The sequence below is a fragment of the Hibiscus syriacus genome, unplaced genomic scaffold (assembly GCF_006381635.1).
Source record: "Hibiscus syriacus cultivar Baekdansim isolate YM2019G1 unplaced genomic scaffold, ASM638163v2 tig00110963_pilon, whole genome shotgun sequence".
Classification (NCBI taxonomy): domain Eukaryota; kingdom Viridiplantae; phylum Streptophyta; class Magnoliopsida; order Malvales; family Malvaceae; genus Hibiscus; species Hibiscus syriacus.
Genome location: NW_024062936.1, coordinates 581,792 through 607,943, shown reverse-complemented (window position 1 = coordinate 607,943; position 26,152 = coordinate 581,792). Strand labels below are relative to the sequence as shown.

The following is a 26,152-nucleotide window of genomic DNA, read 5'->3' as shown; positions in this document are numbered from 1 at the left end:
AACTGGTTGGTCTTAATATCTTTACTTTTACTTTTATTTTAATTTTATTAAATGTGAATTAAATTATTCCAAATTTAAGTAATTTTAAGGATGGCATTAATTGAATTTTAGAGCCGGGGGCGGTCAACGCTAATATCAGAAATAAAGTAAAAGACTGGTACATATTAGAATGATGAGAGATATTCTAATCAAATGATAAAATTCAAATTTTTAGTCATAAAAAAAAAAGAATTTACAAGCTTTACAAGTGGGAAGAGGAAACAAGCAAAAAGAAGAGGAAAAAAAAGAAGGTATGGCATCGCAGACAGGATCCCTGGAACAGACTGCCCGGGATTCGATGGTGCATGATAGGGCGTCCCCCTCGACCTTGATGGGTTAGTTCTTGTAGAATCACCGACCAAAGGCAAAATTTTCCCTCCGGTGCTTCCTACTCACAAGCTTTCCATCCCCGTTTACTAAATTTTGTATCGGAATAGATAATTTTTAATGTTATTTCATTACTGTCACTGTCACACGATGGCAACGGATGTGGGAAAATTAAAGAATATATAGTCTTAATAAGGATCGAATTTGGAACTTCTAAGGTAGATCCAGTGCTTAATCATTAGGTCAAACTATAATATTATTATATTATTATAATATTCTAACATATGCAATCAGTAAATACTTTTCATTCAATTTGTATGAAGAATCAATAAGGATGGCTAAATTTTTATTCAAGTTTCAACTTGCAACAAATATTTGCCCCATAGGTAGAAGGTTTTTCAATCATCTACATATAATTTCTACCATAAAATGTCCTTAAAATCATGAAAATATAAATGAGAGCAGCAATCTGAAGTTGGCAATCTACTAATATTATAGCACCACAGGAGTTAACGGTGGTTTCTTCTGAAAGTGTGCCACCAAGTTCCCAATCACAAGATCAGCCATAGCTTGGCAGGTTTCCACAGTATCACTTTTCCACATGAGGTACGAGCACTGCATTATCAAGCCCGAAGAGCTTTTCCGGTACGTTGGGTTCGTGTTCAAACACATCAAGCCCCACCCGGAGTTCAACTAATGCAGAAACCAGCTCAGGTTCATCAAGGTGAGGGTCTCTCCCAATGTTGATGAGGACTCCCTTTGGACCTAACCAGGGCCGGCTCTGGCTATTTTTTGGCCCAGGACGAGATAAAAGAAATGAACCTCAAATTTCAAAAAATTATAAAAAATATATAATATAAAATTGATATTATTTTTTTATTAAAATAAACAAATAGTAATTAATTATCATCTCAAAAGTGTTAAAAAAATATTAAAGCACACAAAAATTTATAGAAAACATTGTCTTCGAGCATTTTTTGATACAAAATCATAGAGTCAACATCAATATTTTTCAACATATTTTTTCATTACATAACATAGGTAGCTCATTCAATCTTTTTTGTGACATTGTTAACCTCAAATAATTTTTCAACAATTTCTTTTTAGAAAAGCTTCTCTTAATTTATTATGAGAAAAAAATAATCTCTAACTTATGAGAAAAAATAATCTTTAACTTAGAAAAACACTTTCATTTCAGAAAATGAACACGCATAGCCATATGTGAACTCGCATGGCCAGTCTTGACTATTTTTTGGGTCGAGTCGAAATAAAAAAAATAAGCCCCTAATTCAAAAATAAAATAAAATAAAATAAAATATGTAATATAAAATTTATATTATAATTTTTTTTATTAAATTAAACAAACAATAATTTAATACAATGTCAAAAATATATTTATGTATACAAATACTTATAAAACATTGCATTCTAGCATTTCCTAATGCAAAATCATTGATTTTAGTGTAAAAATATTGTATTGTGGAAAAGCATTTTTTAAATTAAACATCATGTTTAAGCATTTCTTAATCCAATAGTTTATTTTGGAGTAAAAAAAATCCCTCTATGGATGAAAATCGTTAGTCAACAAATTATCAACGCTCTAAAATACATATTTTCTTTCTAAAATGAAACGATGGGTACCAAAATATTAAAAAAAATCAAGTGACTATTTAGTCAAATCTTAGAGGTTTTTTATCTTAAAAACGTTGAATTAAAATGATTCAAAAAATGATTAAAATGATTATTTAATCGAACGTTAAAGACTTATTTAACATTATACATTTTCTTTTTCATGGTGATTTGCTGCCAAATGCTTTTCCATTGGATCACATGGGTGATTCCCATATTACAAATAAATTTATTAGATCATATGCTTGAACAAAATCATCTGATCATTTTAAATGAAATGAAAGATATACGCAGTCTATATGCTGATTAAATGGGTTGATGTATATAATTTTCAGTGAGAAAATTAGGCATTGATTGAAATTTTCTAGGCCAAAAACATATACACTGAGCCGACTGAATATTATGGGCCCTGGGCAGGTACCTCTCCTGCCCCGGCTCAGGGCCGACCCTGGACCTAACGCATCAATGACTTCCCTGTTGATGATGTGGTGGGTCTCCTTAGTCAGGGGACAAGAAACAACCAAGATATCACAATGGGAAGTGTTCAAAGTCAAAATATGATGGCTATCAAAAAAAACATGTGGGCGCCTAATTAGGCAAATTGGCAGCACACAATTGTTGAATTTGGACAATGGTTAAATCATAATTTAGTCATTGTAATTTAGGGTATTTATAAATTAGTCTTTAAGCTTCAACTATAAATATCCTAGCTCATTTAGCTTCAAAAGCATCCCAAAGCATTCTAGTTTTTTCCAATACTAGAGAATTTAGAGAGTTTCTTGAGAGTTGTTTTCTCCTTTTTATCAAGAGAAAATTATCATTGTTTTCTCCTTGATAGATCGAGAGAAGTTATAATTTCTATTTTCTCATAGTGAAATTCTTCTACTATTGCCCGTAGTTTTTACCCTATATTATTTAGGGGTTTTCCACGTAAATTTTGTGTCTCTTTTATCTTCATTTTTATTTTCTCAAATTATCAGTTGCGATTTTGCTCTATCCGATAGCCGTCTTCCGCAACAATTGGTATCCGAGCCAGATTACAGTGTGTAATATCTGCTTATTGTCTTTGTGGTTGCCACCAAAATGCGGATCCTCCAACATAAGAAAGTAAGAAGTTATTACACATTCTTTGAAGGTTCTAGAGAACTATTCACGATAGTAAAATAGTGAGAGCTATCCGTAATAGAAGCTATGACAACGAAATTTGATATTGAAAAATTCAATGGGAGAAATTTCCCATTGTGAAAATTGAAGATAAAGGTCATCCTGAGGAAAGACAGTTGTCTAGCAGCTATTAGTGAAAGGCCGGTGGATTTCACAGATGACAACAAATGGATCGAAATGGACGGGAATGTTATGGCAAACTTTCATCTAGCATTAGCAGATGAAGTATTGTCAAACATCGAGGAGAAGAAGACAGCTAAGGAGATATGGGATCATCTCACCAAATTGTATGAGGCCACATCGCTGTACAATAAAATTTTCCTTAAGAGGAAATTGTACACTCTCCGTATGTCAGAATCTACTTCAGTGACGGAGCACTTAAACACACTAAACACGTTATTTTCTCAGCTTACATCCTTAAGATGTACAATAGGAGAACAAGAACGTGCTGAACTTCTACTTCAAAGTCTACCTTATTCGTATGATCAACTCATCATCAACTTGACAAACAGTAATGTCACCAGTCTAGTCTTCGATGACGTTGCAGCTGTTGTTCTCCAAGAAGAAAATCGATGCAAGAACAAGGAAGACAGACAAGTAAATCTGCAACAAGCAGAAACATTGACAACGATGAGAGGGAGATCAACAGAACGTGGCCAAAACAGCAGTCACAAATATGGTATATCAAAGTCGAGGAGCAAGAAGACTTTAAAATGCTACAACTGTGGAAAGAAGAGTCACTTGAAGAAGGATTGTTGGAGTCTAAATAAAAACTCCAACCCACAAGGCAATACCGCAAACATTTCAGATGATGGAGATGCTCTATGTTGTGAAGCGTCAACCACCGTGGAAGGCAGAAAAAGATTTGCAGATATATGGCTCATTGATTTGGGAGCAACATATCACATGACCTCAAGAAGAGAATTGTTCCATCATTATAAACCTGTCTCAGGAGGATCTGTGTATAGTTGCAATGATTATGCCTTAGAGATCGTTAGCGTGGGAACCATCAAATTGAAGATGTATAATGGAACAATTAAAGTTGTTCGAGATGTACGGCACGTGAAAGGCCTGAAGAAAAATTTATTATCCTACGGATTGTTGGATAATAATGCAAGTAAGATTGAAACACGGAAAGAAATCATGAAGGTGTTTCGTGGAGCGCTTGTGGTGTTGAAAGACGAAAAGATAGCAGCAAACTTGTACACGCTGAAGGGATAGACTTTGCTAGAAGCAGAAGCCTATGTTGCCTCATGTAGTTCAGATTCTGCAATGCTATGACATCAGAAACTTGGACACATGTCAGAACAAGGAATGAAAGTCCTTGTGGAAGAAAAGCTACTTCCAGGCTTAACAAATGTATCACTTACTTTGTGTGAGCATTGCATAACAAGTAAGCAGTACCGGTTGAAATTCAACACATCAAATTCTAGAAGAAAAATTGTTCTAGAATTGGTTCACTCTGACGTATGGCAAGCACCAATTACATCTCTAGGCGGAGCAAAATACTTTGTCTCATTTATTGATGACTACTCTAGGAGATATTGGGTGTACCCTATTAAGAAGAAGTTAGATGTGTTTTCAACTTTCAGAAACTTCAAAGCATTGGTGGAACTTGATTCTGGAAACAAGATCAAGTGTTTCAGAACAGATAATGGAGGAGAATACACAAGCGAAGAATTTGATGACTTTTGCAAGAAAGAAGGCATCAAAAGACAGTTCACAGTGGCGAACACTCCTCAACAAAATGGAGTGGCAGAGCGGATGAACAGAACCTTGTTAGAAAGAACAAGAGCAATGTTGAGGGACGCAGGCCTAGAAAAATCATTCTGGGCAGAAGCAGACAATACCGCCTGTTATTTGGTGAATCGAGCTCCATCAACTGCAATAGAGCTGAAGACACCAATGGAGATGTGGACTGGTAAACCAGCTGATTATTCAAACCTACATGTATTTGGAAGTATTGTGTACGTGATGTACAACTCCTAAGAAATTTCAAAGCTGGATCCAAAATCCAGAAAATGCAAATTCTAGGGATATACTAATGATGTAAAGGGGTATCGCTTATGGGATCCCACTGCCCGCAAAGTGATCATCAACAGGGATGTTATCTTTGTAGAAGATAATCTACAAAGAAAAGAAGACGATGATAGCAGTGAAAAGTTAGAGACTACACAGATACATGTGGAAAAGGAGGTTGAACAATGAGATTCTTCTGAAGCAGAACTAGCACATGATGAACAAGAACCAGAAAGTTCTGAAACTCTAACAACTCGTCAATCAGATCGTGTGAGAAGACGTCTCAATTGGCACTCAGATTATGTTATAGAAGGTAATATTGCATACTGCCTTTTAACAGAGGACGATGAGCCATCAATATATCAGGAGGCAATAAACAGCTCAGATGCTTCATTATGGATGATGGCGATGCAAGAAGAAATTGAAGCCCTTCATAAAAATAATACATGGGACCTTGTGCTACTACCACAAGGAAGGAAGGCAATTGGTAACAAATGGGTCTTCAAAATCAAGCGAAATAGTGACGATCAAGTTGAGAGGTATCGTGCAAGACTGATGGTAAAATGATATGCTCAAAAAGAATGTATTGATTTCAATGAAATATTTTCTCATGTGGTTCGACTAACAACAGTTCGAGTAGTTTTAGCAATATGTGCTACATTGAACTTACATCTAGAGCAGCTAGATGTTAAAACAACTTTTCTTCATGGAAATCTTGAAGAAGAGAATTACATGCTCCAGCATGAAGGTTTTGAAGAAAAAGAAAAGAAGAACTTGGTTTGCAGGTTGAACAAATCTCTGTACGGTCTAAAGCAAGCGCCGAGGTGTTGGTATAAGAGATTTGATTCCTTCATTATGTGTCTTGGATACAACAGACTTAATGCAGACCCTTGTACTTATTTCAAGAGGTCTAGTGATAACGATTTTGTTATATTACTGTTGTATGTGGATGACATATTGGTTGCAGGACCCAACAAAGATCATATTGAAGAATTGAAGACACAATTGGCTAGGGAATTTGAAATGAAGGACTTGTGATCAGCAAACAAGATTCTAGGGATGCAAATTCACCGAGACAGAAGTAATAGGAAGATTTAGCTTTCACAAAAGAATTACTTGAAGAAGATCTTGTCACGATTCAGCATGCAAGATTGTAAGACAATTTTTACCCCTCTTCCTATTAACTTCAATTTATCCTCCAATATGAGTCTTAGCAGTGAAGAAGAGAGTATGGAGATGTCTCAAGTACCGTATGCATCGACAGTGAAAAGTTTAATGTTCGCTATGATATGCACAAGACCAGACATTGCACAAGCAGTGGGAGTGGTTAGTCGGTACATGGCGAATCCAGGCAAAGAGCATTGGAATACAGTAAAGAGGATCTTGAGATACATCAAAGGGACCTCAAATGTTGCATTATGTTACGGAGGATCAAACTTACTGATCAATGGGTATATAGATTCTGACTATGCAGGAGATTTGGATAAAAGCAAATCTATTATAGGATATGTGTTCAAAGTTGCTGGTGGAGTTGTAAGCTGGGTTTCAAAATTGCAGTCAGTTGTGGCTACATCCACAACATGGGCAGAATATGTAGCAGCTACACAAGTCAGTAAAGAAGCAATTTGGTTGAAGATGTTATAGGAGAAGCTTGGCACAATCAAGAGTATGTCTCTCTATTTTGTGACAGTCAAAGCGCCTTGCATCTAGCAATGAATCCAGCATTTCATTCAAAGACAAAACACATACGAGTTAAGTACCATTTCATTCGTGAAAAGGTGGAAGATGGGATAGTAGATATGCAGAAGATCCATACCAAAGACAACATAGCAGATTTCATGACGAATGCAATCAACACTGATAAATTTACTTGGTGTCGATCCTCTTGTGGCCTGTCAGAGACGTAAGCAACATGATGGTACAAGGTAAAAAGAATGGTGTGAAGACATGATTATTCCAATCAAATCTTTAAGTGGGAGATTGTTCAAAATCAAAATATGATGGCTATCAAAAAAACATGTGGGTGGCTAATTAGGCAAATTGGCAGCACACAATTGTTGAATTTGGACAATGGTTAAATCATAATTTAGTCATTTAATTTAGGGTATTTATAAATTAGTCCTTAAGCTTCAACTATAAATACCCTAGCTCATTTAGCTTCAAAACCATCCCAAAGCATTCTAGCTTTCTTCCAATACTAGAGAATTTAGAGAGTTTCTTGAGAGTTATTTTTTCCTTTTTATCAAGAGAGAATTATCATTGTTTTCTCCTTGGTAGATCGAGAGAAGTTGTAATTCTTATTTTCTCATAGTGAAATTCTTCAACCGTTGCTCGTGGTTTTTACCCTATATTATTTAGGGGGTTTTCACGTAAATTTTGTGTCTCTTTTATCTTCATTTTTATTTTCTCAAATTATCAGTTGCGATTTTGCTCTATCGATAGCCGTCTTCCGCAACAGGAAGCCAGCTCGACAACGCTAGGATAGTATTTGTATTTGATATCTGGTTTCTTTGTTCTTGAGTGGTAACTAATATGGTAGCTAAATGCTTCAGCTCTCTTTGCAATTGTCGTACCAATCCTTCCCAGACCGATAATGCCAACTTTTTTCCCAGTGAACTGAAATGATGAAAAGGAAAACAAAGTGAAAAGGGAAAAGGATGGAAACTCTTTAATCTGGTACCATCCAATCTAACGTAATATGACGCATATACAAGAAGAACCAAGTTTAATCAAGATTCAATTCGATCTCAATGTCTCTCTTACCAAAAAGATGAAAACATATATAATAGACCCTAAAAATGGTTATCAAAAGTCACTATTATTTCATACAGCTTCTTCAAAATTTTCAAAGAAAATAAACACCAAGCTCAATAGAAAAATTCATTTTCACAATCTAAAACAACAAAAGATTAGCCTTCTTATTTTTAATCTTATGATGAGAATATAATCTCATAAAAAAATTCTCTTCCTTTGAAAGTTGAGAAGGAAACTTTCAAAGGTGAGCAAAGCACCTCAAAAAGCAAAATCAACAACACAATATGCATGCACCGTTGTAGTCTTCTTGAGCAGGTAGTTGTAGTTGTGCATGTAAATCAATTAAATGGTTTTTAGTATAAGCTTGGACAAAGTAGTTATAGACTATCATCCCACTGGCATGAAAGACTGACTAAATCACTAAAACCTCATGAAAAGCAGAAAGGTGAGCAGTCAATCATTTGAGAATTGTGTGGGCATATAAATCAGGGATGGAACTAGCGAGGGGTGGGTGAGGCCGGTCGTTCCCCTGAAAATTTTAAATTCATATATATTTTAGATATTTTCTTTTTATTTTATATTGAAAATAAGTTTTTGCCCCCCAATACTTTATAAGCTATCCCTTTAAATTTTACAACTTCGTCCCCCTTACATGAAATCCTACATCCATCCCTATATAAACTATTATTATTAGCTCCCCAGTTCTACTAAAGCGAATAAAACAGTACCGTATCCAATTTGAAGAACTATAAGTGTTGAAGTGATGATTGTATGCCATATCTATCTCAATTTGAAGAAGACGGCAAGCACAAGAATTATTCAAAAAGTTACTATTCCTTTTCAATATGACTACCCTAGTAAAGCATTAGTTCATCATATAAATCAGTATAGGCCACTAAAAGTTACTGCAATATACTAATAAATGCTGAAATACAAAGAGAGGAAATTAGTACCACTGGGTGAATTCTAGCATGATCATCGAGCACAATATGCAGATTATTTGTGATGCCGATGACACCAAATCAATTCATGCAGCCATCACAAAGCAATTACTCAAGAAGCTTGAGAGACAACCAACCAACCAAGATGACAAGCATACAGTTGCATCTGAAACTAAACGCGTATACTACAAATAGTATAAGAAAGGTTTCAGTATCCAGATTCTTTTGGACCCAGAGTCGATATACACGATGAAAACAACTATTATGATATATAAATATACAGATTCAATCTAAAACCAGGAATGACGAAACCAGCATCTATCTTTATTTCTCAGCATGCAAAATGTGCAGTGAATTCATTACGAACTTCAAATAGGATTTGTGACAAATGTACCTTTTCAATGAAAAAACAATTAAAAGAAATATACTTTTCAGTGGAGCTATATATATTTACACACACACACACTTCCATTTATACAAGTATGCAAGCATCCTTCATTGCTTCCATACATGAAATTATTTTGGAAAACATCATTCTAAAATCAAATTCTATTTCAGACAAAAAAAAACAACACTGACTACATTGCCTGCCACTTAACCGCTAATGAGAAGCGCAAAATGCACTTCAAGCAACAAACAAAACAAAGAAAAACTTGGTACCAATTCAAAACAAAATGAGTTCTTTGCCATTAAAAATTACTGAGTTTTGAAAAGTAAAAGCACCACCATATAAACACTAACGAATAACACATTCGAGATAATCTAAGACCAGTCCAGAAAGGCTAATATCATTAAAAACATCATTGAAACATAAAAAACCAACAAATTGAAACGAATTCAACGAACTACATATTATAAAATAAACCCAAACTGCCCAATGATGCCAAAAAAAAGTTCGAACCTTAGTGGTCAAAACATAGTCCCCTTTCTTCCTCTTGCCACTCCTCACGTACCGATCACTCTCACAAAGCTTCCTCAACACCGCCAATATCAACCCAAATCGCCAAATCCGCCACGTCGTCGGTTAAAACGTCAGGGGTGTTGGTAACTCGGATGCCCTTTTCTTTACACTTAACCAAATCTATCTTATCAATTCCTACACTGAATCTGGCAACAATCTCCAGCTTGGGCAAAGCCTCGATCAGCTCAGCATCGGCACCGGAAGAGGCGTCTCCGACGACCGCCTGGATGGAGTCTTTGTGAGAAGCCAGAAACAATGATTTGTCCGGCACTGTCCAGAACCTGAAGAGCTTGAAACGCTTCTCGAGTTGTTGTTCGAGGTAAGAGTTCATGGGGCAAGCCATCAGTACTCCAATGGATTCCATGGTTGTTTGAATTGTGACAGTAAGGTGGGAATTTCAAAGCCTAGAAAGCGAAGAGAGGCCAGTATTTAATGGGTTATTTTGATTGAAGCAATGATTAATAAAATATATGAATTTTAAAATTAAAATTGTTATTATATCAAAATAAGTAGTTATTTTTATTAGAAAATTAACCGTCAATGAACTAAATAAAAATAAAAATTAATGTTAAATATGATTTTTTAGAATAGTTGAGCGATTAAAGTTGTTATTATATCGGGATAAATAATTATTTTCGTTAAAATAATTAATGGTTGATGATCAAAATAAAAACGAAATTTAATTTTAGATATAAATTTTAAAAAAATAACTGAGTGACTAAAATAAAAATACTAGAATAGATGAGTAATCAAATACATAATTTACCCCAATAAATAATTTTTTATGAGCGTTCACCCTTCCAAAACAAATTAAGGACTAACTTAATCCAACTTATAAATTTTAAGGACTATTTTATATTTTAATCCTAATAAGAATATCCAATTGTCAGAAGGTAGAATGGAGTTAATAATTATTTGATTTAATTAGAATTTGGAAACAATTTATACATGGTTTACAGTAACATAAGTGTTTTAAAGATTATCAACTTTTGTTAATTATTTAGTTTCTTAAGAAGAATCTGTATATTAGGATTTAGGAAAAATAAAACTAGAGCAAATGACAAGTTGAAATGGATCATGTCTGCAGAAGGCTGAAATTGAAGGAGGAGGGGGGGGGGAGCTCTGATTTTTGTAATGAAATTGGGAAGCACCTACAGTTTCTCTTTTATATATGGAGTAATGAAAGGAAGCAGCTACAGTTTTGGTCGTTCGTCATCCTCAACATATATGTGGGCATTCTGTTGAATCCTCCCTGGTTTTTAGCAGGCATTTGACTCTGAAATCGAAAATGAACCATCCAATCCATAACACCATTGATAAATGAAATGAAACTAGAGCCTTCAACATATATATAATTCTCTAAATTTGTTATCTCCTTTTAACCCCACTGGTCTCAATTACATTGTTCATGAATGGACAAAACCCAACAAAACTTTAAATTCCCCAAGAACCATACTTTGTCCCCATAATCATTTGGAAGAGGGGACTCTTACTTCTTTCCTTCCTTTCTCCCTCTTCCATTGCACCAAAACAACAACAATACTATTCCCTCTTCCGTTAACTCCTTGGCTTCCAGTTCTTGTTGGAACCCGAAACAAAAACAAAACTTGAACATGGTTCAAGAAAAACACACTACTTGGTCTAATTTGTTGAATTCCAAAGGTACAGGTGAGAGCAAAGCAAAACATGTAAAGAGTATGAGCATTGACAGTGCTTCTAAATTTGGAGATGCGCCTTTAGATAAGGGATCCAACCCTTCAAGCGAAAGGTGTCCCCAGACGAATCTAACCATGGAAGAACTGATTGCTGCCTTCCAAATCAGAGAAAACAGCTATTAACTGGCAAGTTTCATATATATATATATACCGTCATTGTTCTCATTGTTGTATTTTTATGGTACAAGGGGATAACATATGTATCTCTCGGTTCCTGCAAATAGTTTATTGCTTGCTGGTTGTAAAAACTCTGCAATGATTTTTAATTCAGATATGGAGCAGATGAAGGAAAAGTTTGCAAAATTACTCTTAGGTGAGGATATGTCTGGTGGAGGAAAAGGAGTTTCATCAGCTTTAGCACTGTCAAACGCCATTACCAACCTTGCTGGTATTTCCTCCTTTTTTAGACCTATTTGTAGTCTCTTCTATTCCTATATGGTAGCTTAATTGAGATATGGGAATCAGTTTATGTTGACTGATCCGAATTTTCGTTTCCGAATGACCTTCAGCTTCCGTGTTCGGTGAACAATCGCGCTTAGAGCCTATGACACCTGACAGGAAAGCGAGGTGGAGAAAAGAAATAGATTGGCTATTGTCTGTAGCTGATCATGTTGTTGAACTTGTTCCATGCCAACAGAAGAGCAAGGATGGAACAAACATGGAGGTATCTGATCCCTCGTTCCCTCTCTTTACCAGTTTACCTGTGTCGGAGCAATTATAATATATCTATATACATTTTCAATATGCATGCATTTTCTTTCGCTTCTTGTTTTTGCAGATAATGGTCACAAAGCAACGAATAGATCTCCATATGAACATTCCGGCCCTGCGGAAACTTGATGCGATGCTGATCGTAAGGACATAGATGCGTTTATATATGGTCTTCTTTAGCTAATTTGAGCCTCTTTGATTATAATTAAGCAACAGACTAGTACCTGATTTAATGGAAACTTACAATGGTCAGGAAAGTCTAGATCACTTCAAGGATCAAAATGAATTCTATTATTTGTCAAAAGATGCCCCGGAATCGGAGAAGGGAAAAAACAAGAGAAAAGATGATAAGTGGTGGCTGCCCACTGTTAAAGTTCCCCAAGATGGACTCTCGGATAAGTGCAGAAAAAATCTGCAGAGCCAAAAGGAATCTGTGACTCAAGTGCTTAAAGCAGCAATGTCTATTAATGCTCAAGTTCTCTCAGAGATGGAGGTCCCTGAAAACTACATTGAAGAACTCCCAAAGGTAAAGCTTGAAATTTTTCCAATATATTACAATGTTGCATCAAAATCTGCTTCGATAATCCCTGCCTGATCACAATTTATTGATGGTTTGTTAGAATGGGAGGGCTAGTCTAGGTGATGCGGTTTATCGGAGTATCACTGTCGAATTCTTTGATCCCGATCAGTTTTTCTCGACTTTGGACTTGTCGTCCGAGCTCAAGATTTTAGACCTCAAGAATAGACTTGAGGCATCTATAGTCATATGGAAGAGGAAGATGACCCAAAAGGATGGAAAATCAACTTGGGGTTCCGCTGTTAGCTTCGAGAAGAGAGAACAATTTGAGGAGAGAGCTGAGACCATCTTACTCATCATCAAACATCGGTTCCCGGGACTGCCGCAATCTTCGCTAGATATCAGCAAGATCCAATACAACCGTGTAAGTAATTTTGCCGAACTGCAATGTCGGAATGTCCCTCTTTGTTTAAGCACTGCAATGTTGTTTTGTACTATTGTTAAGGATTTCATGTTCGAATCACAGGATGTAGGGCAGGCTCTCCTAGAGAGCTATTCAAGGATATTGGAGAGCTTGGCATTTACAGTCTTGTCCAGAATCGAAGATGTCCTCCTTGCTGATAATATGTCCCAAAATCCAAATCCACAACCAGGCAAACGGAACAATTTAAAGAATGACAGCCAGCCTAATTCGGTGACTACAAGTCCAAGAATCAATACGGAAGTAGTGAGAACGAAGACACTCTCGGATTTACTTACTTGGAGTTTAGATCAAAATGACTTTGATGAAAAGGCGGATGCAACAGATGAGATATCCACAGACGAGGATGGAAACTCGGAAAAACCAACTGTAGTGACAAACAAGGCGTCCTATGTTGAGAACTTGGGTGGAGTACGGAGCCCTACTGCACGCCATTAACCGAGGATGCGATGAATCATCGGAAGCAGGTAGAGATATAGAGACATAGAATTTTATAGATATAGGAAATAAAGTGTGAGAAAGCCTGACCTGCTACAACCATAGGTTTTTCAACCTTGATGGGATTATAGTGGGCTGCTTGTTCATTCTGTATTGCTGTAACTTCCTCTTGCAAATAGGGAAGTAAACTAAAACTATGGACTTTAAAGTCATCCATTTATTAACACCTTTTGAAACCAGGAAAAGGGTTTCTTGTTTCATAGCCATTGAATGAATTCATCTTTCTTAATGGCTATTTATTCTATTTGTTTGTGAAACTGTAAACTTTGGCAACATTTCCTAGATTTTTCAAACAGTGTACAACTCAACTGTCGAAAGAAATAGGCATTTATCAGTCAAAGACCAGTTAAGCACGAATCAAATGCCATTGGATCGATAACGAAGGTTGCATGTTTGGAAACTAAAACAAGATACATACAATGAAAAGCGTTAAAAAGTAGCAGTAAATTATATCTTGCCACGGGGCCCGGGCAATAAATTATGAATTTATTATAATACAATAAAAATATTTTACTTTTTTAATAAAAAGATTGATACTAAGAAGAATGAGAGAATTTGAGATTTGAATATGGTTTGGAGGTTGTGTTTGGTTGTGTTTGAAGGAAGAGAGGATAGGATATTTATAGGAAAAGGAGAGAGGTAAACAGGTTTTCTATAATTGTGGAAGGTGGACGGTTGGGGTAATAAAGGAAATGTGCGGATGGCGATTTGTATCTTACGTACGCGTGTCAGAATCCCCTGAAAGACGCAGATGGTAACTTGTGCCTATCTTGACGTGACAACAATTTGGATAAGGTACAAATGGTGATCTGCGCCTTTCATGACGTGGTGCTAGTTCGGACAGAAACCTTCAAAGGCATGAATGACTAGATTGATAAAATTAAAAAAAAAATTGACAGATAATTATTATTTGTACTGGTGATATTTCGATAAAATCGTCATATATGTCTCGTTTTGGTATGAATTATTATTTGAGCTCCTGAATTTAAATGTATTTGTCACTAAATGTGCACTGTCCTCGGTACCGGATATTTCCTGATTTTAGGTGTGGGTTTTATCTTTTTTACTGTTTAAAACTTTAAACTGCTGATATCTATTGGCTTTGCTTGTCTCTATTCCAGAGTTTCTTGGAGCCTATCCATGACTCTTTATCTCGTTGGAAGAGTAGATGGGCACTCGATAATTTATAACACTCGATTTTTTATTGATACGAAATAAAATACGTTACAACGACACTACTTCAATATTATAATACTAGTTGTGGCTAATTTACAATCATCTTATAGCTTTGCTAAACTCTCTCTCAATTCTCTTTAATATTTTTTCTTTCACTCGTTACTCACACATCCTAAAAATTAAGCTAGAGCACGTATATATAGGGTCAATTAACTGCCTTGTTTGCTAACTATTTTGCTACACCAATAACCGCCTAAGCTTCCTTGACGTAATAGAATTTGTCATTTGCTTGCCAAGTGTTTAGAGCCACCTTTGTGTTACTTATTGTTTCTTGACTCAAAGTTGTTTGCTGCCACATTTCTTGATTAATAACATACTAGAAGACTCTTTTCTAGAATGTTGTGTTGCGGAAGACGGCTATCGGATAGAGCAAAATCGCAACTGATAATTTGAGAAAATAAAAATGAAGATTAAAGAGACACAAAATTTACGTGGAAAACCCCTAAAAATTTAGGGTAAAAAACCACGGGCAAAGGTAGAAGAATTTCACTATGAGAAAATAGGAATTACAACATCTCTCGATCTACCAAGGAGAAAACAATGATAATTCTCTCTTGATAAAAAAGGAGAAAACAACTCTCAAGAAACTCTCTAAATTCTCTCTAGTATTAGAAGAAAGCTAGAATTCTTTGGGATGGTTTTGAAGCTAAATGAGCTAGGGTATTTATAGTTGAAGCTTTAAGGACTAATTTGTAAATACCCTAAATTATAATGACTAATTGCATAGTTTTACCATCCAAAATTTTCAACAATTTAGTGGCCAAATTTGACCAATTTTGCCACCCCATTAATGCCACCAAATTGCCACCCATAATGTTGACAATTGATGCAATTTGGTGTGCCAATTTTCAACAATCTCCCACTTGAAGATTTGATTGGAACAATCATATCTTCACACCATTCTTTCTACCTTGTACCTTTCATGTTGCTTACGTTTCTGACAGGCCACAGGAGGATCGACACCAGGTAAATTTATCAGCATTGATTGCCTTCGTCATGAAATATGTTATGTTGTCTTTGGTATGGATCTTCTGCATATCTACCGTTCCTTCTTCCACCTTTTCACGAATGAAATGGTACTGAACTCGTATGTGCTTTGTCCTTTAATGAAATGTTGGATTCCTTGCTAGATGCAAGACGCTTTGACTGTCACAAAACAGAGAGACATACTCTTGATTGTGCCCAAGCTCCTCCAATAGCATCTTCAACCAAATTATTTCTTTACTGGCTTGTGTAGCTGCTACATATTCTGCTTCTGTTGTGGACGTAGCCACAACTGACTGCAATTTTGAAACCCAACTTATAGCTCCACCAGCAATTTTGAACACATATCCTGTAGTAGATTTGCTTTTATCCAAATCCCCTGCATAGTCAGAATCTACATAACCATTTATTAGTAAGTTTGATCCTTCGTAATATAATGCAACATTTGAGGTCCCTTTGATGTATCTGAGGATCCTCTTTACAATATTCCAATGCTCTTTGCCTGGATTCGCCATGTACCGACTAACCACTCCCACTGCTTGTGCAATGTCTGGTCTTGTGCATATCATAGCGAACATTAAACTTCCCACTGCTGATGCATACGGTACTCGAGACATCTCCATCCTCTCTTCTTCACTGCTAGGACTCATACTGGAGGATAATTTGAAGTTAATAGGAAGAGTGGTAGAAATTGGCTTACAATCTTGCATGCTAAATCGTGACAAGATTTTCTTCAAGTAATTCTTTTGTGAAAGCCAAATCTTCCTATTACTTCTGTCTCGGTGAATTTGCATCCCTTGAATCTTGTTTGCTGATCCCAAGTCCTTCATTTCAAATTCCCTAGCCAGTTGTGCCTTCAATTCTTCAATATGATCTTTGTTGGGTCCTACAACCAACATGTCATCCACATACAACAGTAATATAACAAAATCGTTATCACTAGACCTCTTGAAATAAGCACAAGGGTTTGCATTAAGTCTGTTGTATCCAAGGCACATAATGAAGGAATCAAATCTCTTATACCAACACCTCGGCGCCTGCTTTAGACCGTACAGAGATTTGTTCAACCTGCAAACCAAGTTCTTCTTTTCTTTTTCTTCAAAACCTTCAGGCTGGAGCATATAAATTTCTTCTTCAAGATTTCCATGAAGAAAAGCTGTTTTAACATCTAGCTGCTCTAGATGTAAATTCAATGTAGCACACATTGCCAAGACTACTCAAACTGTTGTTAGTCGAACCACAGGAGAAAATATTTCATTGAAATCAATACCTTCTTTTTGAGCATATCCTTTGACCACCAGTCTTGCACGATACCTCTCCACTTGATCATCACCATTTCGCTTGATTTTGAAGACCCATTTGTTACCAATTGGCTTCCTTCCTTGTGGTAGTGGCACAAGGTCCCATGTATTATTTTTATGAAGGGCTTCGATTTCTTCTTGCATCGCCATCATCCATAATGAAGCATCTGAGCTGTTTATTGCCTCCTGGTATGTTGATGGCTTACCGTCCTCTGTTAAAAGGCAGTATGCAATATTACCTTCTATAACATAATCTGAGTGCCAATTGGGACGTCTTCTCACACGATCTAATTGACGAGTTGTTGGAGCTTCAGAACTCTCTGGTTCTTGTTCATCATGTGCTGGTTCTGCTTCAGAAGAATCTCCTTCTTCAAACTCTTTTTCCACATGTATCTGAGTAGTCTCTGACTTTTCAACGCTATCATCGTCTTCTTTTCTTTGTAGTTTATCTTCTACAAAGATAACATCTCTACTAATGATCATTTTACGGGCAGTGGGATCCCACAAGCGATACCCCTTTACTCCATCAGCATACCCCAAGAATTTGCATTTCCTGGATTTTGGATCCAACTTTGAAATTTCTTGGGAGTTGTACATCACGTACATTATACTTCCAAATATATGGAGGTTTGAATAATCAGCTTGTTTTCCAGTCCACATCTCCATTGGTGTCTTCAGCTCTATTGCAGTTGATGGAGTTCGATTCACCAAATAACAGGCGGTATTGATTGCTTCTGCCCAGAATGATTTTTCTAGGCCTGCATCCCTTAACATTGCTCTTGTTCTTTCTAACAAGGTTCTGTTCATCCGCTCTGCCACTCCATTTTGTTGAGGAGTGTTCGCCACTGTGAACTGTCTTTTGATGCCTTCTTTCCTGCAAAAGTCATCAAATTCTTCGCTTGTGTATTCTCCTCCATTATCTGTTCTGAAACACTTGATCTTATTTCCAGAATCAAGTTCCACCCGCGCTTTGAAGTTTTTGAAAATTGAAAACACGTCTGACTTCTTCTTAATAGGGTGCACCCAACATCTCCTGGAGTAGTCATCAATAAATGAGACAAAGTATTTTGCTCCACCTAGGGACGTTACTGGTGCTTGCCATAAGTCAGAGTGAACCAATTCTAGAACACTTTTACCTCTAGAATTTGATGTGTTGAATTTCAACCGGTGCTACTTACTTGTTATGCAATGCTCACACAAAGGAAGTGATATCTTTGTTAAGCCTGGAAGTAGCTTTTGCTCCATAAGGACTTCCATTCCTTGTTCTGACATGTGTCCAAGTTTCTGATGCCATAGCATTGTCGAATCTGAACTACATGAGGCAACAGAGGCTTCTGCTTCTACCAAAGTCTCTCCCTTCAGCATGTACAAGTTTGCAGCTATTTTTTCGCCTTTCAGCACCACAAGCGCTCCACGAAACACCTTCATGATTCCTTTTCGTGTTTCAATCTTGCTTGCATTATTATCCAACAATCCGTAGGATAATAAATTTTTCTTCAGGCATTTCACGTGCCGCACATCTCGAACAACTTTAATTGTTCCGTCATACATCTTCAATTTGATGATTCCCACGCCAACGATCTCTAAGGCATGATCATTGCAACTATAAACAGATCCTCCTGAGACAGGATCATAATGATGAAACCATTCTCTTCTTGAGGTCATGTGATATGTTGCTCCCGAATCAATGAGTCATATATCTGCAAATCGTTTTCTTCCTTCCACGGTGGTTGACGCTTCACAGCATAGAGCATCTCCATCATCTGAAGTGTTTGCGGTATTACCTTGTGGATTGGAGTTTTTATTTAGACTCCAACAATCCTTCTTCAAGTGACCTTTCTTTCCACAGTTGTAACACTTTAAATTCTTCTTGCTTCTCGACTTTGATCTACCATGTTTGTGACTGCTGCTTTGGCCACGTTCTGTTGATCTCCCTTTCATCGTTGTCAACGCTTCTACTTGTTGCAGATTTACTTTTCTGTCTTCCTTGTTCTTGCGCCGATTTTCTTCTTGTAGAACAGCAGCTGCAACTTCATCGAAGACTAGACTGGTGACATTACTGTTTGTCAAGTTGGTGATGAGTTGATCATATGAATTTGGTAGACTTTGAAGTAGAAGTTCAGCACGTTCTTGTTCTCCTATTTTACAGCTTAAGGATGTAAGCTGAGAAAATAAAGTGTTCAGTGTATTTAAGTGTTCCGTCACTGAAGTAGATTCTGGCATACGGAGAGTGTACAATTTTCTCTTAAGGAAAATTTTATTGTGCAATGATGTGGCCTCGTACAGTTTGGTGAGATGATCCCATATCTCCTTAGCTGTCTTCTTCTCCTCGATACTTGACAATACTTCATCTACTAATGCTAGATGAAAGTTTGTCATAGCATTTCCGTCCATTTCGATCCATTTGTTGTCGTCTGTGAAATCTACTGGCCTTTCGCTGATAGCTGCTAGACAACCGTCTTTCCTCAGGATGGCCTTCATCTTCAATTTCCACAATGAGAAATTTCTCCCATTGAACTTTTCAATATCAAATTTCGTTGCCATTGCTTTGTTTACGGATAGCTCCCACTATTTCACTATCGTGAATAGTTCTCTGGAACCTTCAAAGAATGGGTAATAACTTCTTACTTTCTCATTGGAGGATCCACCTTTTGGTGGCAACCACAAAGATAATAAGCAGACACACTCTAATCTAGCTCTGATACCAATTATTGCGGAAGATGGCTATCGGATAGAGCAAAATCGCAACTGATAATTTGAGAAAATAAAAATGAAGATTAAAGAGACACAAAATTTACGTGGAAAATCCCTAAAAATTTAGGGTAAAAAACCACGGGCAACGGTAGAAGAATTTCACTATGAGAAAATAAGAATTACAACCTCTCTCGATCTACCAATGAGAAAACAATGATAATTCTCTCTTGATAAAAAAGAAGAAAACAACTCTCAAGAAACTCTCTAAATTCTCTCTAGTATTGGAAGAAAACTAGAATTCTTTGGGATGTTTTTGAAGCTAAATGAGCTAGGGTATTTATAGTTGAAGCTTTAAGGACTAATTTGTAAATACCCTAAATTACAATGACTAATTGTATAGTTTTACCATCCAAAATTTTCAACAATTTGGTGGCCAAATTTGACTAATTTTGCCACCCCATTAATGCCACCAAATTGCCACCCATAATGTTGACAATTGATGCAATTTGGTGTGCTAATTTTCAACATGTTGTTGCCACGTTTTTCATATTACTCCCACATTGCCAAGTACGTGTCGACATAAAAATCAAGTTTGATTTTAGCACTCCCTTCAAATCTGATTTTTTATTCTAATCTTTTTTTTGAGTCGGTTGAATATATCTGCTCTCAATGACTTTGTGAAAATATCTGCTAATTGATCTTCAGTTCTATAGTAAATTAACTCCACATTTTTGTTCTTCACATGTTCTCATATAAAGTGATACTTTGTATCGATATGCTTGATGCGGCTATGAGAGACTAGATTCTTGGAAAGTGAAATTGTAGACTTGCTATCGACATAAATTGTAGTTGGTTCTTCTTGTGCCAAATTTAGCTCGTTCAAAATATTTTTTAACCACATTGCTTGGCAAGTGCACGCTGTTGTGGCTATGTATTCTGCTTCACATGTTGAAAGAGCTATCGTTTGTTGCTTTTTTGATGACCATGAAAATACTGCAGAGCCGATATGAAATAGATATCCAGTTGTGCTTTTTCGATCGTCTAAGTCTCCCCCATAATCACTATCAGAATAATCAACCTGCTTCGATTTTTTAATCATGTGTAGAACAAACCATGACTTGTTATACCTTTGACATATCTCAGAATTCTTTTTGCTGCAATCTAATGATCTAGTTTCGGATTCTCCATGAATCTTCTTACCAATCCCACAACATATGTTATGTCTGGTCGTGTGATTGTCAGATACCTTAGACTTCAACGATGCTTTTAAATAGCGTTGGATTCACTTGCTCTCTTGTTGAATTCACACTTAATTTGATGCTTGGTTCTGTTGGAGTGGCTACCGGCTTGCAATCTTCCATTCTGAATTTTCTTAAAATTTCTTCTGCATACTTCTTTTGTGATATAAATATTTCTTCTTACATTTGCTTCACTTCAACTCCAAGGAAGTATGACATTTCTCCAATATCTGTCATTTCAAATTCTTTAGTCATAGCTTTCTTAAAATCATTGAACATACCTGGATTATTTTCTGTGAAAATCATGTCGTCCACATATATGCATACGATCATGATATCACCGTCTTCATTTTTCTTTGTGTATAAGGAATGCTCATATGGACTCTTCATAAACCCATTTCTCTGGAAATATTTATCAATTCTCGTGTTCCATGCTCTCAGGGCTTGCTTCAGACCATATAAAGCTTTCTTCAATCGATGAACTTTGTCTTCATGTCCCTTTTTAATGTATCCAGGTGGTTGCTCAATATAAACTTCTTCTTCTAGGTAGCCATTTAGAAATGCTAACTTCACATCCATTTGATAAATTTTCCGTTCTTTTTGTGCTGCAACTGTTGTGAGAAGTCTGATGGTCGCGATCCTTGCTACTAGAGCAAATACTGCATCATAGTCTATTCTTTGTCTTTGCTTATAGCCTTTGACAACTAGCCTCGCTTTGTGTTTCTCGACCTTTCCTTCTTTATTGGTCTTTGTCTTGTAAACCCATTTTACTCCAATTGGATTATGACCTTCTGGTTGTCTTGTTAGCTCTTATGTATCATTTCTTTTTATTGATGCAATTTCTTCATCCATTGCATTCCTCCATTTGTCATCTTCAACTTCTTCTTCGTATGTTATTGGATCACTATTCACAAGTAAACAGAAAAGTGAAACATTATTTAATTCATAATCGTTATACCTTTCTGGTATTCTCCTCTCTCTTATGGATCTTTGAACTTCTGTGGGAGGTGATTCATAATCTTCTATTATGTTGCTAGCATCGATGTTACTTCTTAACGATGATGGTACATTTTGTTGAGGACCTTGTTCATCTTGATTAATAAGATCGCCATCGCCATCTTTATCTTTATCTTCATTAAAAAATAGTCCTTCAACTTTCTTTTCTTCTTTGCTCCACCTCCATTATTCTGCTTCATCGAACTCGACATCTCTTGAAATCATTACTTTCTTGGTAAGAGGATTATATAATATGTAAGCTTTGCTTCTTTCATCATAGCCAATGAAAATAAATTTTTCTCCTCTGCCATCAAGCTTCTTTCTGGTCTGTTCAGGAACGTGGGCATATGTGATGTACCCAAAAATCTTGAGGTGTTCAACTCCTGGTTTCTGACCACTCCATGCTTCGTTTGGCGTCATATACTTCACACTTTTTGTTGGACATCTGTTCAATAGGTAAACTGCGCATCGAACTGCTTTAGCCCAGAAATTTCTTGGTAGATGTTTACCTTTTATCATGCTTCTTGCCATGTCAAGAATTGTGCAGTTCTTCCTTTCTGCAACTTCATTCTGTTGTGGCGTGTATCTGACTGTCAGCTGATGGACGATGCCATGCTCTTTGCAGAATTCTTCAAATAACTTTGATATATATTCGCCTCCTCTATCTGATCTGAGTATCTTCAAATATTGACCGCTTTTTTTTCGTCATTGCTTTAAATTCTTTCAATTTTTCCAGCACTTCTGACTTTTTTTTTCAAGATATAAATCCAACATTTTCTACTAAAATCATCAATAAAAGATAGGTAGTACATGTTGCCGCCAAGCGATGGTATGTCAAAAGGACCGGCTATATTTGTGTGTACTATCTCCAGCGGTCTTCGGGCACGCCAGGATCTACCAACTTCAAAGCTTTGTCTATGTTGCTTTCCTTTGATGCAAGCCTCACATAATTGATTTGGAGGGTTGATCTTTGGTAGTCCTTTCACCATGCTTGTTTTTTATAATAGATTCAAACCAGAAAATCCAAGATGTCCATATCTTAGATGACATAGCCATGAATCATCTTTGATCGCATTCTTCATGCACTTGACTTCTCCCGACTCAATATAAATTGTAAAGAGATGATTTCGAGTCATATCAACTTAGGCTATCAATTCTTCTTTTTAATTTTTGATGGCAAGCGAGTGATTCTTCATCTACACTTCATATCCTTTTTTTATGAGTTGACCAAGACTAATGATATTGCTTTTCAAAGCATATACATAATAAATATCTTAAATGTATTTCTTTTCTCCATTTTTCTGAGTAATCACGACTTCGCCTTTTTCTTTTAGTTCTGCGTGCGAGTCATCTCTGAACATTACTCGCCCATGAACTGTTTCATCTAATTTCACAAATAGTGTCCTTTGACCACACATATGCTTGCTGGCACAATTATCAAGATACCAAATATTTTTCTTGAATTCTTCATTTCCTTTATAAGTAAGGAATAAATGAGATTTTTCAATTTTTTCTTCTTCAGCTGCTGCTACGTTATTTATTTCTTCTTGTTTAGAAGCAGATCTACACTCATAACTATAATGACCATACTTATTGCAATTATAACATTGTACCTGGAATTTATTTTCTTGTTGATATCTGCCTCTATCTCGGCCTCGACTTCTGAATCCTCATCCACTACCCGATGTTGGATTGTTTTCACTTATTTGATCGGTGTCATATGATCGACCACCACGTCCACGAGATCCTCGTCCTCCTCTGTATCTTCCATGATAACCACCACGATTTCCTCGACCTCGTGTGTAGATTCTGCTAGCTTCTCCTTCGTTGACATTCATATTGCTTTATAGAGCTTGCTCCAAATTTTCAGAATCTTCATTTTGTTTCATTTTTTGCTCATGTGCTTGAAGTGAACCCACAAGCTCAGTGATTGATATTTAGGATAAATATTTCGATTCTTCGATTGCCATAACCACGTAATCGAATTTTCTTATTAATGACCGCAAAATTTTTTTCATCACTCTAACATCGTCGAGTGATTCATCATTTCTTTTCATTTCATTCACAACCGCTTTCACACGGCTAATATAATCATCGATGGTTTCTGTATTTTTCATTTTTAACATCTCAAACTCAGCTCTGAGAGTTTGTAAATGTATCTTCTTTGCTTTTTCGATACCTTAGAGAGATTTTTGCAAAATCTCCCACGCTTGTTTTGCAGTATTCGCATCGGAAATTTTTTTCAAAGGTAGATTCGTCTACTCCTTGAAAAATAAAGAACAACACTCTTTTATCTTTTTTTCGGGTATTCCTTCAATACCTTCTTTTCTTCATTGGTCAGGGTTGCTTCTGCTGCTGCATTTTCAGACTCGGTGTAACCATCCTCTATGATATCCCAACAATATTGAGAGCCTAGTAACACCTTCATTTGAATGCTCCAATTGTCATAATTCGTCTTTGTCAATCTAGGAATTTGTGGTTGAATCATGTTGGTCATCTTCTCCACTACGTTAAACTCGAACCAAGCTCTGAGGTCACTTGTTGGAAGCGTAGATGGGCACTCGGTAATTTATAACACTCGAACTTTTATTGATACGAAACAAAATGCGTTACAACGACACTACTTCAATATTACAAATACTACAATACTAATTGCGGCTAGTTTACAATCACCTTATAACTTTACTAAGCTCTCTCTCAATTCTCTCTAATATTTTTTCTTTCACTCGTTACTCACACATCCTAAACTAAGCTAGAGCACGTATATATAGGGTCAATTAACCGCCTTGTTTGCTAACTATTTTGCTACACCAATAACCGCCTAAGCTTCCTTGACGTAATATAATTTTTCATTTGCTTGCCAAGTGTTTAGAGCCACCTTGATTAATTTGAGATCTTATCAATTTAATTGATAAGCATTGTCTTGACTTCTACACGTGTTACTTATTGTTTCTTGACTCAAAGTTGTTTGCTGCCACATTTCTTGATTAATAACATACTAGAAGACTCTTTTCAAGAATGTTGTTGCCACGTTTTTCATATTACTCCCACATTGCCAAGTACGTGCCGGCATAAAAATCAAGTTTGATTTCAACATATCTGAGGAGTTGGTCAAAATGACTGCAGAGGTTAGTTAATTATCTGCTTTCTAGTTAAAATATGTTGAGGTTTTATTCATCAATATAATATTATATGCTTTTGTCAATTCATTGCCTTTAACCTTGTTTACATTTTCTGTAGTGTGAAAAGCTGATGTCAGAGGCTGCCACGTTGCCTGGAATCCGGGCAGAGCTAGAAGCCTTGAGGCGGAGACACACTTCTGCTCTGGAGCAAATGGGTGAACGAGATGAGGAGGTGTATGCCTCTTTTCATTTGAATTCTTTCTCATTGTTGGATAGCAAAACTTCATATTCAAGGATGGATGATGAAGCATATAGATGTTTCATGCATGGTATCTTAAGTATAATAAGGTGGAGAGGCAGTATGAGCTTTGTTGAACTAAATAACTAAATCTTACGGTGAAAATGAATTTTCAGAGAAGCAAGAACATTTTGATTATCCTGCCTCTCGCTGAATTGCTGTATTTCTGACTCAATTCTGGTTGTGAAAATATTATATGATACTGTTGTAATGCATGATGCACTTGGCTGCATCATCTTTCCAGTTGGAGGAAGTTGGTGCTGATATAGCAGACTTGAAGGAAATGTACCGAGAGCAAGTCAACTTGCTTGTGAATAAGGCGCCTTTTTTTTTGGAAATTGTGTATCGTCATTTAAATTGGAATATATATATATATATATATATATATATATATATATATATATATATATATATATATATATATATATATTGTATGTTTACATGAAATCGTTTAAATTAGAATTAAATAATATTATAATATTATAAATATTTATAGTTAAATTCAAATATAAGCTCGAATCAATTTA

General features: G+C 36.2%; 1 protein-coding gene, 1 long non-coding RNA gene and 1 pseudogene across 2 annotated transcripts; 2 read left to right on the top strand and 1 right to left on the bottom strand.

Moving 5' to 3' along the window:
* Positions 1 to 858: 858 nt before the first annotated feature.
* LOC120148555 lies at positions 859 to 10,212 on the bottom strand (annotated as a pseudogene).
* A 1,610-nt stretch (positions 10,213 to 11,822) lies between these two features.
* Positions 11,823 to 13,719, top strand: LOC120148536 (rop guanine nucleotide exchange factor 12-like). The gene is made up of 6 exons (XM_039161628.1): positions 11,823 to 11,937; positions 12,059 to 12,213; positions 12,328 to 12,402; positions 12,514 to 12,786; positions 12,881 to 13,201; positions 13,304 to 13,719. The coding sequence occupies exons 1-6, from the start codon at positions 11,823 to 11,825 to the stop codon at positions 13,694 to 13,696; spliced, it is 1,332 nt and encodes a 443-aa protein (XP_039017559.1). The 3' UTR covers positions 13,697 to 13,719.
* Positions 13,720 to 25,301: 11,582 nt separating this feature from the next.
* LOC120148542 lies at positions 25,302 to 25,879 on the top strand. The gene is made up of 3 exons (XR_005518377.1): positions 25,302 to 25,333; positions 25,446 to 25,559; positions 25,870 to 25,879. It is a non-coding gene; the product is annotated as an uncharacterized LOC120148542 (long non-coding RNA).
* The last annotated feature ends 273 nt before the right edge of the window (positions 25,880 to 26,152 follow it).